We start from the raw sequence: 17,358 nt of genomic DNA, 5'->3' as shown, positions 1-17,358 counted from the left end.
CGTAATAATTTTGTGTGTAGTCCTTTTCTAAGATCCATTCTCGATCTTATTGTTGGAATCTTCTTCTATGTGAATCGATTCCACAACACAACGTCAACACATTCTGAGGGGTGAGATTTTGTACATGTATGCCCGTGTGTAACGCAATTTCTTTATGAGCCATCTCGTGATTGTCTTCTCCTTGGCGATACATTGCCAAAAAATAGCATACAAAGGAAATCATAAAAAACATTGATCCCTAAAAAATAGCAAACAAAAGAAATGCAATATTTAGGATTCGCAAGGATAAACACGTACAATAACAGAGGGGTCCTCAAATTATGCAAGGGGTTACAAATGCGCTATTATGCCCGCACACACAGCCATACTCATACTCATACACATGTGAATGGTCCCTCTTACAAGAATATCCTAGACACATGGGCACTGTCTGAGGTCCTTGCAAAAAGAAAATAAACGTTTGCTGAGGAATTTAGTTTCAGGACATTAGCAGCATCCTTTTTCAAATCATACATGTCCATTATGTAGCTTTGCTGTTCGTGGCTTCTTATTTCGTCCCATTATTAATTGAAAATCTTAATAATAAAAAACTGTCAAGGGTAACACAGGAATAAAATAGATGATGAGTTGGTTGCTTATGTAGTTTTTTTTATTTTTTTTTTTTTTGCTCACACAGCGTCTGCGCACATTCTCAGGGGTAACGATGGGTAGTCGTCATCCTAATAAAAAAAAACTAAGAAAACAAAACGCTAAACGAAACAAAGAAACCTATCCCGAAGACAATAAACGATCTGCATGCATATCAAGCTGTGAAACAATGAGTCGGTCTGTGTGAGTTTGTTGTTTTTTTACTATTATTAGGTTCACTCGCTTGCTGTAACGCCACACAGTAATATAAGTAGAAAGCATCCAAAAATTTTTAAAAGAAATGTGAAGAACGTCGAAAAATTTCCCACCTCGTCCACCAACAATAGGGGTATTCTGTGTGTTTTTGGTCCACATTCTATACTTCGCATGTAAGGAAACAGAAAATAACAGAGCTCCAATTTCTTAGCACTTGAAAACATTGATTCAGATGTATTGATAACTCTGAAATCTTGGAGGCAGTACACATTTCCTGTTATTGACAAAGTCGTCTAATTTTGAAGAGGGCAGACATGGCCCTTCATCATAAACAGGAGTCAAACAATGAAATATGCTCTACGATTTAGTTCAATTGTGTCCGAATTCAAATGTCTGTCTATTTGGGTCTATGTATATGACATCACATAGCACAGCAATGTTGTGTTCATGAATCCATTCAAATCCTGGATTGTCCTGATTAGTGAATGACTAAAGATACACAAATATGTCAAGTCTATTTTTGTGTACGGATCAGCTTGTTTACGTCTTGCTAAATTTAGTCATACAACAAAACATGTCCGGGAGTCCGAGGAAAAATCATTTAGGCAATGTGCAGAGTTTTGCTCAGGAACAAAGAGCCCTGATCAAAAACGATTGATTGATATTATTTATATAATATGTATTTGCATTACAACTTGTGCCCCACAGATCGTAACACTTGGAATCAAAGTATATACAGGACATACAATAGACAAAATAAAATAGTAAAATAGTTAAAACGAAAATAATCAGATATATTAACGAATTGTTGCAATTGTGTCTTGCAACAAGTATAATACATATGCACGATTGTGTTGAGTAAAAAATTAAACTTATGTATAAATGGTAATCCTCTGAAATTTTTCAAACCCTTTGAATACGACGCTGATGCGCCAGACTAGCTGTGTACAAAAGAAACAGATTGATCCACAAAACAAAAACTAGGCAATTGCGCACTAAATTTGCTTCTTGAGAAAAACGCCTCGATGTCTTCAAAATCCTATTTGAATTTTGAGTCTAAACACACAGCATCACTACTGAAAGTGGTCAATAATTGCGCTGCGGCAGAGCATTGCTCAACATAAGAATTTCATGTAGAATTCAAAATTTCATCCCCCTTAGGCTTTGATTTGTAGCAAATCCACTCACATCGATTTGTGTGTAACGCACTACTCAAGTGTGTGTGTGTGTGCATTGGCCAGAGATCATGGTAAATGGGTATGAAATAAGGGAGAGTATCACATTAGAAGGTCTATGTCGTTTTGTGAGTGAGTATGTATTGGTGAGGACTCACATTTTTTTTATTTTATTTTGTTTTTCTAATGTAGGGTCAGCCACACTGTGCGTGTGAGTCTCAGCCACCGTCAAAAATAGTCAACAGGACCGTCAAGGCATCGTGAATGAAACTCTATCGTCAGTCCACGTGAAGTCTTTGTGGGGTGAACACACTCGACACTCGGCAAAGAACCACTATCTGTACAATCACTTATAACAGAATTGAAGAAAAAAACAAAAGAAATAATAAGCGTGATTTTTACAAATATCAAACGACGAATAACCCATAAAAACTATTAGAAATAGTGAAGCAAATTACACCAGAAACAATTATTGAAAACAAAATCTAAGCAAATAAGGAATATTGTGTTGAACAGTGCGAATAAAGAGACTAAATATTTTGTAAATTTTATATTATTCTAAAACGTATCGCGCGTGACTATCGTGAGAGTGATTATATTTATGCAAAAATGTACACCAAAATGCTTTCCATAAGCGAGGATCAAGGATTTCGCTCACTGAGTCGTAAGTTACATAAATGTATATGTCCACTGTGCTAATTTCAAAGTAATTGCGGGTTAGCAAGCTTAAATGCCGCAACGACAAAGACCCAAGTTCTGTATGTTGATACAATTTTTATCTAATTCAACGTGAACTAATTTGTTTACGTTTCATGTGACTGTGTGTTTGTCCAATGACCATTTGGAACGAATTCAGAGCATAGGAATATCTGAACTCGTAATAGTGTCTTATCAGGTAAATACTGTGTATCGTCACATTGTCGGCACCCTCCCCACATACTCGGTTTACTCTAGCTATCTAAAGTAGAGTACCACAAAGTCGTTTATTTGCATAAGACTTGTCAGCTGTATGCGGGTGGTGTTATCTGTGACATTTAGCTTGGACGCACCGGTTCGCTTTAAGCACACACACTAACGAACACTCACATATCGCAAAGGTGTTTAACCCAAATATCCAAGCCCATGTACAGCCGGGATGGGGCATATGCATGCCCCTGATATGCTTAAATATACCACAAACCAACAAAATAACCGTCTGATAACGGATTGCGGAGTAAAACGCAGTTACCGCTATACCTATAGTAGACTAGGAGGTGTTCGAAGGGGAGCACTCACTATCAGCAACATGCACAGTATGTAAAATGCCTTGATCAGGGCAAAAATCCCAATGTGAATCAGCAAGTTAGGCATTTCCACATTTCACGTAGTTGCGTTAGAATAATCCAACGAACCACTGATAAGTGATATATATCGGTGCCCCACTACAACTTTTGTTATGTTAAGCCTGGTTTGTTGAGACGGATTACACTGGGAAATAGGTAATCATGCTCCCTCCATTCCGCTACCAAACGTACAAATGGTTTTAAAGTCTTGGCCGCTGCGACAAATATTTGCACAGTCGTTTATATTTCATTCTGTTCGTTCGTTTATCGAGCAGGGGAGAACTCAATGTCCGTCCGTCTGTGTTTTTGAGATATACTTGATATTTTATTTCACATGTTGTTGTTCGGTCCGTTGTGTATTTATAAGACAACAATAAATATAGGTTCGTTTAAATATGGGATCTGGCCAAATAATAATAAATAAAATAAATGACTTCACTGGCTATGTGGGTATGTGAGTATGACAACACACACTCGCTCAATTTATGGATTATTCACGTGTATAGTTTATTCTGACCTGCCTAGAAACAGCGCTAGCTGTGGCTCTTTGTATCAGGCACTTACTCCTAGCTGTCTAAAACGATGACGTATCCATGTACGTGGAGTAATTAGTCGTGGTCCAATTTAAAGAATGCGGCTGTGACAACTTCACCGACTAAGAAGATGACGAAGAAACAAATCATGATCTACAACAATAATAAAATATTAATTTGAGCCTTGACAAGCAGCAAGCGTTGAATATTCGTTATTGGTAATCTCGTTATCATATTTGGGGCGCCAGTGAGCAATAAGAAACACTCGCTACTGAATACAATGTGTATCAATATGATGTCACAGACATATGCACATATGAATTGGTCCTTACTGCTTGATTATGACCAACTATTAATATGTTAATCGGCAAAGGCGATAAAACTGTATTAAATGTTGGATGCAGAATACATCGATACGCATTAATTGTGCCATTCCGTCATGCACAGCCCTTTGCGGATGACGTGGGGATTTAGCGAATAAACACACATATTTCCAAAGGCCAATATGAATTTGAACTGAACTCCCGGCAGCAGATGACACAGTCAAAACCAGCTGACTTCAACATTTCATATTGAAACCTTTCGACGTAAGCTGCCCCATTTGCTAACCTATCGTAAATTGAACAGTCAGTCGGCAAACAATGACACAATAGCCAAATCTCAGTAATCGTTGCTAATATCACGCATTAGAAGTGCCGTAACAAATGTTCAATTCAATGCGAACAAAAGATATTGGCGACGTTATGAGGGTGAAAGGGTTGATTCAAATCGACGCAATTCAATGCGTTACAGAGCTCCGACACCAAAAGAGTTAAGTGGCCAGCTGACATTTGACATATACACAAAATTGTCAGCCATCAGCTGCGGTTGGCACATTTATTGGTTACGAATAAACAACCTGACTGTCAAGTCTGTGTCCACTGTCCGCCTCATTCTTTCTATTGGTAGGTGGGGTTACTTTTGAAATCGCACCTCTGTTCTACCTGCTAGTGAATGTGCCCAGTATTCCTGTGTGTCTTCAGCCAATCAATGTGGCTATCCACCAACACATGCAACAACATTTACAATTAGGCTGTCCATTGGTCAGAGTGCCACCTAAACAGGGAATGTTATATTTAATTAGTCTGTCTCACTTGACAGCAAAGGCATCCTCTTACTTGTTATCAATATGTTATGAACGAATTGGTGACCGCTATATCTTCTGGCTATTTAACACCCAATCAATAAAAAATGCCTCATAACAGACACACACGCACAAAAAAAAAACAGCTAGCTGCGGGTGTACATTCAATTGAGTTTTCATGTTGTGGCTGTGTCCTTTTTTTGGAAAAAAATAAAACAATAATCACCAAAAACATGATGATAATAAACCTTAACTAATAAAAACACAATCCCCGGAACATATTGCTAACTGACGGACAAACTGAATTGTTGGGCTCATCCCAGTCAATCAGGAATTAATAAGTCAACTATATATTTTTTTTGCGTTCTACGTTCCCTTTTTGTCACCCCCAGGATATGGCAATTTACACCGACACACAATCAACAAAAAACCAACCTCATAGAAAAAACAATGGCCACTGCAGACCGACCGCACAGCTTCAGGGTATCAAATTGTATGTCCGTTTGTTCATCCGTATGTCCGGACTTATATGAATGTTGTGGAAGAACATCGTTTATATCTTTTTGTGTTGTCGTTTTTTATTGATAATCATTGTCCATAATTCCTTAGTGTTTGTTCGTGTTGTTGTTATACATCACCTAATTGACAACTGGATTATTGTTACGCTTTTTTAATGCGGTTATCCTTGTTTTATTTGCGTGGGCACATAAATTGGGTGTATCATGTTGGTCAGTATGTTTGTTTGTGTGCGTTTAGTTTTTTTTATGAAGCATGGATATGTGGCCAATGTGTTCTCCCTTAGATATGGGGCCAATCATGGGATCAAAATGACAAAACTTTTACATATGTTGGGCCATCTTCGATGTCTCCCTTGCCTTTGTCTGGGGATCGGCCTGCTTAATGTGGACACAAGTATTAAACCCAAAGTCAAACAAAGACTTCAGAGCTGTAGGAAAACTTTGCGGAAATTGTGTTTATAGAGTTATGCGATGTTAACACATACAGACCTACACATGCCCCGAAGTGCGAAGATACGACGACGACGAAAAAGGACATGAAACCAACAAACAGGACAGTTCAACCACCCCCTTTCCCACATACGCACTCATCCATTCATCTATCCCAAATACACAAACAATGGAATGAAAGGGACGAAGTGTTTTAGCATATCACACTAGATATTGGGCAAATTGTCCATTAATAAACATTGATTGGAATTTATAAGTTTGGCCAATATTTATTTGCTACTGTTTGGACCGGCTACAAACAAACACCTTCCAATGTCGCCTTTGTGTTATGACAACGATCTGGTGATATGGTCGGATGTGTGTGTGTGTATTTGATTGTTTGTGGCAATGTTATGAATAAATTTCCGCAGGGTAAATTGGTTTGGTTTTAATGGGCTGGGCAGAGGATTAAATCGCTGAGGAATGCGAGGGAGGGAGGTGCAGCAACTATTTGCTACGGCCCTTGGCACTCCAACATCACAAGTTTGCATCTCATTACCAGCAAGCAAAGCAAATCAATACAAGTATTTGCGGGGAATTAATTACTTGCACGCATCTTGCAAATTTATTGTGAGACATTAACCGAAAACGCTAGTTTAGTTCTGGGAGCATGTGTATTTAAGGATAAAGCGTAAATGCCATGCTATAAATTGAGTTTAACCATAAAGCCCGCCAGTGTGGTGGCGTGAGACTGAAAGACGCCCAACAGCCAAACACCAAATTGGAAATATTCATATGTTTATGCCAGTTTTATGTGATGGAAATTTCTTTCGTTTGTTGGTAATTGGCAATTTAGAGGTCAGGCCATAAGCGTATTAAGATAAAATTTATTGAATAATTTATTATGGGTTACATGGCAGACAGTCAAGTCTCTATGTTGTTGTGTATATTGTTTTGTCGTGGATATCTATCTACATCTGTCATTGTATTAGTAGCATTTCAACTAATGGTGCTTTTTTGGATTGTTTTTTCAGATTCAGATTCCACCGAAGGTGATGCCACAGCTCAGGATATACTTACATGTGGTGCCTGCCAAAAGACTTTTGCCCTCTCCGACATAGTCAAATTTATACAGCACAAAGTTCTGCAATGTAACAAGGAAAACTATGGACAATGTTCAAATCAAGGTATGTTCCAAAAAATGGGTCTCTCCATTTGCGTAGCTGTTTATTTAACTTATGTTGTATTTCTCAGGTCCTTCGAACGATAGAGCCGATACCGAAGATGGCAGGCCGCTAGGTGTTGTCAATCGTAGGCCATCGGTTTCGGCACCTATTAATGTACGCAAAACAACGGGTGGATCCCGCATTCATACACCACCGCCAAGTCCAGCGGACATGTTAGCCGACGGTGCCTCAAGTACACCCAAAAGACTAGTAGACGGTAAGTAGAGTAGACCAAACCCCAAATAATAGCACCTCTCAAATTATACATTTGTATTATACAGAAAATGACAATACCACACCCATGGATGCAACAGAAAATACCAAAACCTCAACTTCGTCGACCGAGGAACTACCGACTATAACCACATCTATCAAGCAGGAACTTGATCGCGATGATTGTAATACTGAAGCAGTTGAGTGTCACAATAGCACCAACAATGATAACATCAACGACAACGATGACGATTGCCAGCCAAAGACTAAACGCCCCAAAATCGAGTTCATCGATGCTGAATCAAATACACTGCAAACAGGTAAGCATTCATTATTTTCTCCGCCAGGTGACAATGCCTTTCTATAATTTAATTAAAATTCCACAATGACCATAACCCACGCTTTGGCACATTTGCCGGTGATGGGTATCTACAGACCTCGAGGCCAATAGTGGCTCAGACTTTTATGTATCCGTGCTCCGTTGGCATGTGTGCCCCAACATCATTGCTACAAACTGCAATGCAAAACATATTTTACCCGGACACAATGTCATTTCTGACCAAAAGCAAAAATCCATTGATAAAAAGCACGAATGAATAAATACCGGTCCATCCATTATCAACATCAAAGCGTTCACGGAACTTTGCCTTATTGCCTCATAACCGTTGATGTCAACTCAAACAAAAGCCCTAAGATAAGCTGGCATCAACATGCCTTTCGCTACATGACCTTTCGTCCACTCATCCATTATTGTGCCTGCATTCGGGTTTTTGTGGAAAATTCGCAATTAAAGCAAACCTAAATGAAATTCTTGACATTGAAAATCAAACATTTCCGGTACACAAATCAACGTAAAAAATGAATAGCAAATTTCAACCCTTTACTTGCGCTAATAAACAGCACACACAGCACAAAGGGAGGCAAATAAATTCCTCAACAGCAAAGAGTGGTCATTCGAGCATATATGACACGGATGCTGGCTGTGTAGAAGTAGGGAACTGACCCTTCCCTGATAATATTTTGACAAGCTTCTCGCTGACCTTTAACATTTTACACCTTTGTCCATGTTAACAGACACAAAGTTAAATGAAAATCCATTTGAAATGACTGGTCAAACAACTGGGCGTCATAGGATTTTGGTCAAGGGGTCAGTAAAAAAACATTAAAATGTGTCCCTGTTTTCTTAGAAAATATGGACACACGCTCGACTTGTGTCGGCATACGTCAGTGGACGGGCACTCATCTATTATGCTTTGAATAGTCACTTACATTGACGCTGAAAGGGTTGTGTAAACTAATACGTCAAATAATGAAAAGTAAATTGCGCAAAAATGATTCGTCAAGAATTGGAACAATTGTCGGGACAAAAAGGTCTAGTTAGTAAAGAAAAGCTTAACGGTATGAGAAGAAAGCGTGCATTGTACAGACATGCCAACACAACGGACTTGAATAAATCTCCACACAAGTTTACGTAGTTGTGTGTGCAAGGAAGAGTACGTGTTTATCCGAGTCCCATTGTTTTCAGTTCTTCGATTGTCATTACATTCTTGCTTGGCTGACCTTCAATTGAAGACACTTAAGAGTTGGTTGGAGTTGGCCAAAGGGAAACCACATACCAAACCTTAAAGTAGATCTCCAACTGCCGTGGGTTTTTAATCAACTCTTGCTTGGACGTTTGCTTTGACTGCTGCTGCTGCTGATTCTGGCATTCTTAAAACTTCTTTCTTGAAGCTGAATCACTTTCAGTTTTGATAAGAAAACCAAAGGACCGACACATACGCCAGAGTTTGTGATGTCTACGTGTATGTGTGTGCACTGGTATTTGTTAGCATTGTTTTCTTGTATTATTTTGTATTCCATTAGTTGAAGCTGATTTTTTGTTTTGTATTATCATGTTGTAGTTGTCAAGTTTATGTTTGTCGTTTCATGCTTGCTCGATAATTGTTTGTGTATATACATACAATCATTCGCATCCTCGTGCCTATAGAAGCTCACACACGAAAATGTAATTTCTCTCTACCTCGCTTTCTTTTCACAAACCAACTCCCATTCCTGACATGGCAAAGGACATCATATGATGTCATTCTTCATTCATTGTTTTGTTCTGAATTCACACAATGATGACTCCGGCGTAATTACAATTCCATGTCAAGTAGCCAGTCAAAGTGACAATTGTCACTGTTATTCCGTTGGATACGATGAAGATCAGATCGCTTAAATGAATTGTGGTTTCAATTGTAATTATGTTTATTATACGTACATGCCTTCCTTCCCCGCTCCATCGAGTGGCCGTCAGTTTGGCATCTCTAATTGTAATCCATCGCTGTTTCATAACGCCCCTCACCTTTGCCGTGAACGTAATCCGCAAAATGTCATGCTTGCCGTATTGAAAACTGACGAAGCGAATAAAAAACTGAAAATCGGATCTGACGAACATATGCGACATACACATGACCCCAGTATAAATATAATCAAAAAGGGTTTATCCGATTGTCGAGTGACAGGTGGGGTTGCTTGTTATACACGCTCACACACACAAACACATACACACATAGGAAATGTCGCTTTAGAAGGCAGGCCAGCAGGTAAAAAGGCTAAATCTGATGAGTTTAGAATATCTGGCCATTCATTCAAGCTCTTCTTTCGGTTGGAGTGAGCGATAGGCGGGTATCGACTTAAACAGCATTAAGAGGGACATTCGGATACTTTTAAGGGATAATATACATTCATGTATCCATTCTCTGATTATGCAAGTTCACGTATCTAACGTCTTGGCTTGCCCACATTATACGTGCGTGTGTATGCCTGTAACACTTTTTTTCTTTGTAACGTCCTTTGTTGTCTGGAGTGAGAGGATTATTCACAAAAATTGGAAAGCAAAGGCAATGAAAGGAGCATGTTTGCTAGATTATGAAATGTTAAAAAATAGACGAAATCCTTGTTCGAGATGGATGGATGGATGAATGAAGAAAACTGCTGGTGAGCAAGCAACGAGCCAAAGCAAGCAAAGAGTGAACAGACATTATTATCACATCATGAACTGAAGGGTTTTGACAACATATCAGCGGGCGGCCAATTGTTTTGTTTATGGCTTTCTTGTCAAATGCGGTCACTTATCCCCTGTGAGGCATATAAGTGGAATGGGGGTGTACTACTGTGGACGCTCGCTGTTATCTTGGCCGTTGTTTTCAAAGGGTTGCTGTTTCTTTGCTTACGTTGTCTTGAGCTGCCAAAAGCAGCATATCCTTGTCGTTGTGTTTGTTGTATCTGTAGTCAACATTTAAATATTGTTTTGCAAATAATAAGGAATCTGCATATACACATGTGAATGTACGAGAGCTTTGGCTCACATGTTAGTGGTCTCAATCTGTTACCAGAAATGTAGATTTGTTATAGGCGAAAGGATGGCAATAATCTTACTGGGACTGAGCTCCTGCAGAGAGACCCAAATGACATTTTCTTCTTCATCGTGCATAATACAACAAGCTCGGTCCTCTGTAAATGCAGCAGACCGTAAGTCGCCGCGATGTCGCCCGTCTGCTAACAAATACTCTCTTAGTTTATCATGTGTATGTATCGAACTTCCTGTGCAGCGGTTATCAGGCAAACATTCGGCTCGTGCTAGGCATGCGACAAATTGCGCCAAAGACGACAGCGAGATCGTCCATTATTATCTATTTTTGGCGTAAATTTAATTCATTTTTTGTGGAAAATTAATAAGAAAAAGTAAAAGTGAAACTTCTACACACGCCACAAACTGCTCGCTTAACCCCTTCTGTTGTTGTCGTTCAACCCTTACCACTTATCCGGGTAGGTAGGTCGCAAACAACCAAGCCAGGAAGTTGTATTTTTTAGTTGTTGTTATTGTTTCTGAGGATTAGTTGTATAATTCGCCGTCATTTGCATTTGTATTCATATACGTTTGTGGAAGAGTATCGATAGAATCGTGATCTAGCAGCGATCCTTCGTTAAAAATGAAGTACATAACTCAATATCACTCCTGTGCTTCCAAAGGTTATTTGATATGCATATGCTGGCTTTCATATGAATGTATGTATGCGTCCTTACTGTCATTATCTGTGACCATTGCATCTCCACGCAGCTGTTCATGTAAGACTTGAGATAACACGTTGGCGTTTTTTAGAAACGCTTATAGGCACGTAAATTTTAAATTGTAATCTTACAACCCCCTCCTGTTGGTGAAAAAATCGTTCAGGGGGTTGCTATTGTGGTCGGGTGAAAGTGATGATTTGTTCTACGTGCGGCCCGTTACATGGGAAATTTATTTATTTTTTAAATTGCTACAGTTTCTCTTGGTTTTTTGTTTAAATTGCGAATTTCATTCTTAATCGAATGGTACAGAATTTGCAATTTTTCATTCCGAGTAACACATGGCGATGCCATCAAATTAGACGCGTAAACACCAAGCCTCGTGGTTATTGCTTCCCTCGTCGTGTTGGTGTTGCCTTCATGATAGTAGTAAGGCTCTCAGTGTCTCATCTAGTGCAATAATGTCGTACATGGACATTCATTTGAGAGACCACAAATGGGACTTACATACCAAATAACCACATATGGGACAAAAAATGGAAGGGATGTATATTTGGGGTTCTGTTGTGGATGTTGCTGTCGATGTCGTGTTGATTATTTAAAATGCTTTTTTATAGGCATTCGTTCCGCTTAGACAATTTTGCTAAGCTATGGCATCCAATGGCGGTCATTTGTATGCGTAGCATCGGCCAAAATCTTATGGTTTTGGCTTTCGTCACCAACACTCCTCCCGGGCCACTCATGGGCGCAATATGAAGACGGAAGGGATAGGCTCGGCCACATTGTCACTTTGTTGATAATGTTTGATTTTGCTACTGTAATGCGAAGTTTGGCTCGTATGGTTGGGGAAAACGGAAATGCGGTATGTATTGTTCTCGTGTAATGCCGTGTTGCTGTTACTCTATGCCACACTGTGGGTTGAAGACAATTCCATCCATATGCGCTATAATTGTCTTCCATGTACTCTGAATGAGTCTTGCCCAGCATAGATCTCGGAAATCAAGGTGTGTTGCGTGACGTTTATTCTGGCGAACTTCCACACTACTGATATTGTCTAAATAAGTAAATGCTCAGATTCGAAGCCATATGGGCAAGAGGGAATGCTTACTTACATACATCAATGAAGACGACGAAGACACAAACGAATACGCGAACGTCGACGACGACAACAATGACTAAATGTTAGCCGACTTTAAATGTTATTGGGAATCTTTGTTGCGGCCCACACAGAATGGAGCGTCGACGGTCCGCACCTAAGATTCATTCATAATGCATGCATCTCGGCCCATGAACAAAAACAACAAAATACAGAGATGTAATAAAAAATTAATAAAAATACTTAAGGCGGCGGGAAGGTACGAACGAAGATGAACAGCAATTGAACAAGCACTGGAATAGCAAACAGTGATGGCTGCATAAACATACGGCATGATTGTACACCGACGACGATTCGCATCTCCATGGTTGAAGGTGCGCTTTTGTTGTGGCGCACATTGATTGTCGCGTGGTTGTGCGTGTGTGTGTTTTAAGCTACATGAGTGCAGCAGCGGATTGCGTTTTCGCACACTATTAATTATATTAATGAAATCTCGTATGGATTGTTGGAGTGCTTAATTTAGGGATAGGTTGAGCAAATAATTTGCATAAAACAATGACGATAGTCGTTCAGTCTGTGGGAAGTCAGTATGGCCTGTGTGATTTTCTTTTGTTTCACATTTTGATCTTTTGCTAACTTTATCATCACTTACAAATGAATTTATTCTCAATTTCGATTTTTTTCCTTTTTACTTTCAGAGCCCAGCAATTACACATGTTCAACGTGCAATACGAGATACAGCTCAGCCTGGCGTTTAATTCAGCACGTACAGCATTCACATGGCGTCAAGATCTACGTAGAAACAACACTGTTGGGAGATGTTAGCCAGTCGTCGAGCGATGGTATGTCTGGTGGTCAGCATGAACAGAACAACTTGAGCAGTAATAGTTCAAATAACAACAGTGCTAATAATTCCATATGTACTGCGTCACCCATTGTAAATAACAGCAACAACAACCAACAGCAAATACAACAGCAGTTACAACATAGAGCGGCTGCTGTGGCTGCTGCTGCCGCTGTGGCAGAACAGCAAAAACAGCAACAGCACCAATCAAATTTGACGGCTATGCAAAATGCTCAGAATTTGGCGGCAGCTGCTGCAGCTGGTATGCGCCATCATCCGTTATTGCCACCACCGGAAATGCATTCTTCAAATCCATTCAATTTGCTCAGAATGCCTCTTCCGCCCGGACTTGGTCAGGCACAAGTAGTTCCTGGAGTCAATCCTCTTTTTTCACGACCTCATGCCGAACATTATCGCATGGAACAACTAGTATCTGAACAGTTCCGCCACCATGGTCTGAATTTAGCTGCGGCCGCGGTTGCTGCAGCCAATTCCTTGGCCACTCCTCACACCCCAACGAACCAGTTCAATCAAAGTTCCGCGGTGCCTACGGGAGGAGTTGTGGAACCACGACCACCATCTTCAAATAGTAGTCAACGCGGTTCAACAACTCCCGTTGCACTTCCTCTTATACCCGGTCAGCAGAACTCAAACGCCGGAGTCCAAACTAATAATTCCATGAACATTGAGCCCCAAATGGATTTTTACTCGCAGCGATTGCGTCAGCTTGCAGGAACAACGAGTCCTGGAGCTGGAAATATTGTTAACTCGAGCTCGCCGAGTCCACGACAAAAGCAATCGCCGCATTTTGCGAGCCCATCTCCCTCTCATCAACTTCCTCCCACTCCAGTCACAAATAATACTCGTCCACATTCATTGACCCCTCCCGAGAAGAGTGAAACATTAACTGGAGAAAATGGTGCACTCATCAACAGTACGCCCCGATCAGCGTCAACACCCCCGACTAAGCCCAGCCAGGAATCAGCAGCAAATGTGTCGGTCTTCACATGTTCGTTTTGCGATAAGAAATTCCGTTTCGAAAACAGTCTTATTATCCACCAGCGCACACACACCGGCGAGAAGCCATACAAGTGTACAGCATGTGAATTTGAATGCTCACATATTCAAAAGCTCATGAAGCATATGCGTGTACATCGAAGTCCTGCCGAGGACGGACATAGTAATGCTGAATCCGCAGAAACTAATGAAGGAGAGTCAGATGTCGAGCAGGATACCGAGGAAAATGTTGACGAAGACGCCATGGAAGAGGATGACGAGGATTTGGAAGACCAGGATCAGGATGAAATTGACTATGAAGCAGAAGATCTAAGTGTCAGCAACAACCGAATGGATTTAAAGAGTGACAGTCCAAAGGGATCGACTGGTCCCACGTCATTAGTTGGTGAACTAATGGACAAGTTTGGATTGTCGAACATTGCACAATACTCGGAGGCATACAAACAAGCTCTACAAGAATCCGGCAATTACAAACACATTTCCAAAGACATCGACAATAATAATGCCACCAGTTCACCAATGCACCAAATGAATGACAAAATGAATGGATTCCCCGCAGCATTGCGTTTACGCGAAGAATTTGCCAAAAACATGTTTCAAAAGCCAGTCCAACAAGATGGGAGCTCACAGGCCTCACAAGTTCCCATCTTTAATCCCTTCCAAAACCCTTTTGAAATTTCGAAACGCATGAAAATGGACGGCAATGACTGGTGGAACATGCAGGCCCTACATCGCAATGACGCACTGTTTGAGAATTTAAAACTGAAACCACTAGGTTTGGGTTCGGCGAATTCTTTACTGGCTCAGAATTCTCTAATGAAAAAAGAAAGTAGGCAACGTAACGACACCTGTGAATTCTGCGGTAAGGTCTTCAAAAACTGTTCAAATCTCACCGTACATCGCCGAAGCCACACAGGCGAGAAGCCATACAAATGTGAGCTTTGCTCTTATGCTTGCGCCCAAAGTTCCAAGCTGACACGTCACATGAAGACACATGGTCGCATGGGCAAGGATGTGTACCGCTGTCGTTTCTGTGATATGCCTTTCAGTGTTCCCTCCACGTTGGAGAAACACATGCGCAAATGTGTGGTTAACCAGGGAAAAGTGGCCGCAGCAAATGCTGCGAACGCCGTCGCCGCAGCCCAGGCTGCAGCAGCCGTACAACTACAAAATCATTTGCCCAATACTCAGCAACTATCACCGCCGAGCAACGCTTCCTACCCACCACAGTTCAGTCTAGGTCCCGGCTCCATGTCCCTCCCCAGCAGTATTGGCGACAACGATTCGAACGCGTCGACAAGTCTTTCATCACAACACGCCATTTCACTGAAACACGAGGCATGACTTTACTCAAACTGGAACAACACGACCAGTTGCTTCAATTCGCCCAATGCAGTTCTTCCGCCACGGCCACCGCACCAGCAAGAACAATCGCATCACCTACTAACGCATGCTCAGCATCATCATCATCACCACCAGCATCAACATCCCCTCCCGACTGTGAACCGAATGTTATCACGTATCTTCTAAAGATAGACTTCGAAAAATATAGTTGGAATGATCCGTGTAAATAATAGTAATAATAATGTCGCATATTGTGAATACCTTTATTACCACCAAACCCAGAGGTCTCTTTTAAAAAGAATGATCCTTCCTGCGCGTTTGTACATAAATCTCTCAGCCCACCACCGTCTTCGTCAGGACATCTAGTGTAAATGCTGCTGCAATCATTATCATCCTTGTCGACACCACACCGCACGACCGCCGCCACGTATACCAAAGCAATACATCCGTCGTCTCTCTCTGAATCTATCTCTGTTGTGCTCCTCCACCTTCAGCAGAATTGGCCGAAGACATACTCACCTGTCGGCGTTAAATCGTTTGTCTTCATTCCATTCTCCTATCCTATCCAAAATAAAGAAACCTAGCTAAAATTATTCTCCAGTGTAATCCAGTGAAATCGAATTAAGTAGTAATCGTAACTGTATCATATTTAAAATTAAATGAAACCTTAGACAAATCTAAATACTTTAGTAACGGAAATGCATTTTCGCCTCTCCCACATTGGTGGAAGGCATTGAATGACATTCTTAGTTTTTAGTATGAATGGGCGAATGAAGATACCATTCTTCACCTTCCACCTTCCTCAAACTCACGCATCCCCACCAAAAGACTGACATGTAAGTGTTTGCTTTTGGCAGATCTTGTTTTGTGATCCTCGTTATTATCGTTAGTTCGTTACCTTTGTGTTGTTTATTGATTAATTGATTTATCTATTTTGTTTGCGATCACATTGTTTTATCCTTTTTATCCCTATGGCATATGAAAAGGGAGTCAATTAGGCCGGCCGGAGGAGGTCAACCACAAGCATTTGCACTCTGATTGTCCACAAACAGAAGTCACTCATACTGGCGACACACACGAACTCTATATTGTTTGCCACTATGACTGATTTCTTCCATCCTATGTCCCCGTCTCCCCTACGGCCCACTTAAACTAAGCCTTTTGTAAATTATTATTATATTTTGCCTTTTTAGTTCGTAATTATTTTTAATTAAATTATAAATCGAATTGCTCATATAAATGTAGATGTACAAAGGAAACCGGAAGACATCGCACCTATTATCATCTCTGTATACACCATAATATTGTAATAATTAATTGATTTTAGAATAAACCTATACTATTAATAACAATAAAACAAATATTTGAAATTTAAAACTATGTTGAAGTTCTTCATTTCCTACATACACGCCGAAATTCAAGGTGACACATCTCAACATTTTCCGGGTTGTAGTTGTCTTCCACTGGTGAGAGATAGTCCGCATTACTTGTTATCCTCCTCGTCCTCCACGTGAGAGCATTGCCAGAAAATTGTATATAGCCATCCTGCAAAATACCGGACGGGAATTAAGGACGATTCCATACAAATATCGCCCACGGAAAATTTGAAAGTTGAGTTTAGCGTC

At 40.5% G+C, this 17,358-nt stretch overlaps 1 protein-coding gene across 1 annotated transcript; it reads left to right on the top strand.

Annotated features, from left to right (window-relative positions):
* The first annotated feature begins 2,612 nt into the window (after window positions 1-2,612).
* On the top strand, window positions 2,613-15,849 carry LOC133338607 (B-cell lymphoma/leukemia 11B). The gene is made up of 5 exons (XM_061546773.1): window positions 2,613-2,682; window positions 6,978-7,130; window positions 7,198-7,386; window positions 7,451-7,702; window positions 13,227-15,849. Exons 1-5 carry the CDS (start codon window positions 2,628-2,630, stop codon window positions 15,731-15,733), a joined length of 3,156 nt encoding a protein of 1,051 aa, XP_061402757.1. The 5' UTR covers window positions 2,613-2,627; the 3' UTR covers window positions 15,734-15,849.
* Window positions 15,850-17,358: the final 1,509 nt, after the last annotated feature.

The sequence above is a fragment of the Musca vetustissima genome, unplaced genomic scaffold, assembly GCF_032173495.1.
Source record: "Musca vetustissima isolate MV318-11 ecotype Yass unplaced genomic scaffold, APGP_CSIRO_Mvet_v1 utg43710, whole genome shotgun sequence".
Lineage (NCBI taxonomy): Eukaryota > Metazoa > Arthropoda > Insecta > Diptera > Muscidae > Musca > Musca vetustissima.
Note: the sequence above shows the minus strand (reverse complement) of the source record. Positions and strands in the feature narration are given on the sequence as shown.

Excerpts from the sequence above, each read along its gene's own strand:
- LOC133338607 (XM_061546773.1), top strand. The coding sequence starts at position 2,628 with ATGTACACCAAAATGCTTTCCATAAGCGAGGATCAAGGATTTCGCTCA. Across the intron at positions 7,131-7,197 it reads TGGACAATGTTCAAATCAAG|GTCCTTCGAACGATAGAGCC; the intron begins GTATGTTCCAAA and ends TGTATTTCTCAG. Across the intron at positions 7,387-7,450 it reads ACCCAAAAGACTAGTAGACG|AAAATGACAATACCACACCC; the intron begins GTAAGTAGAGTA and ends TGTATTATACAG.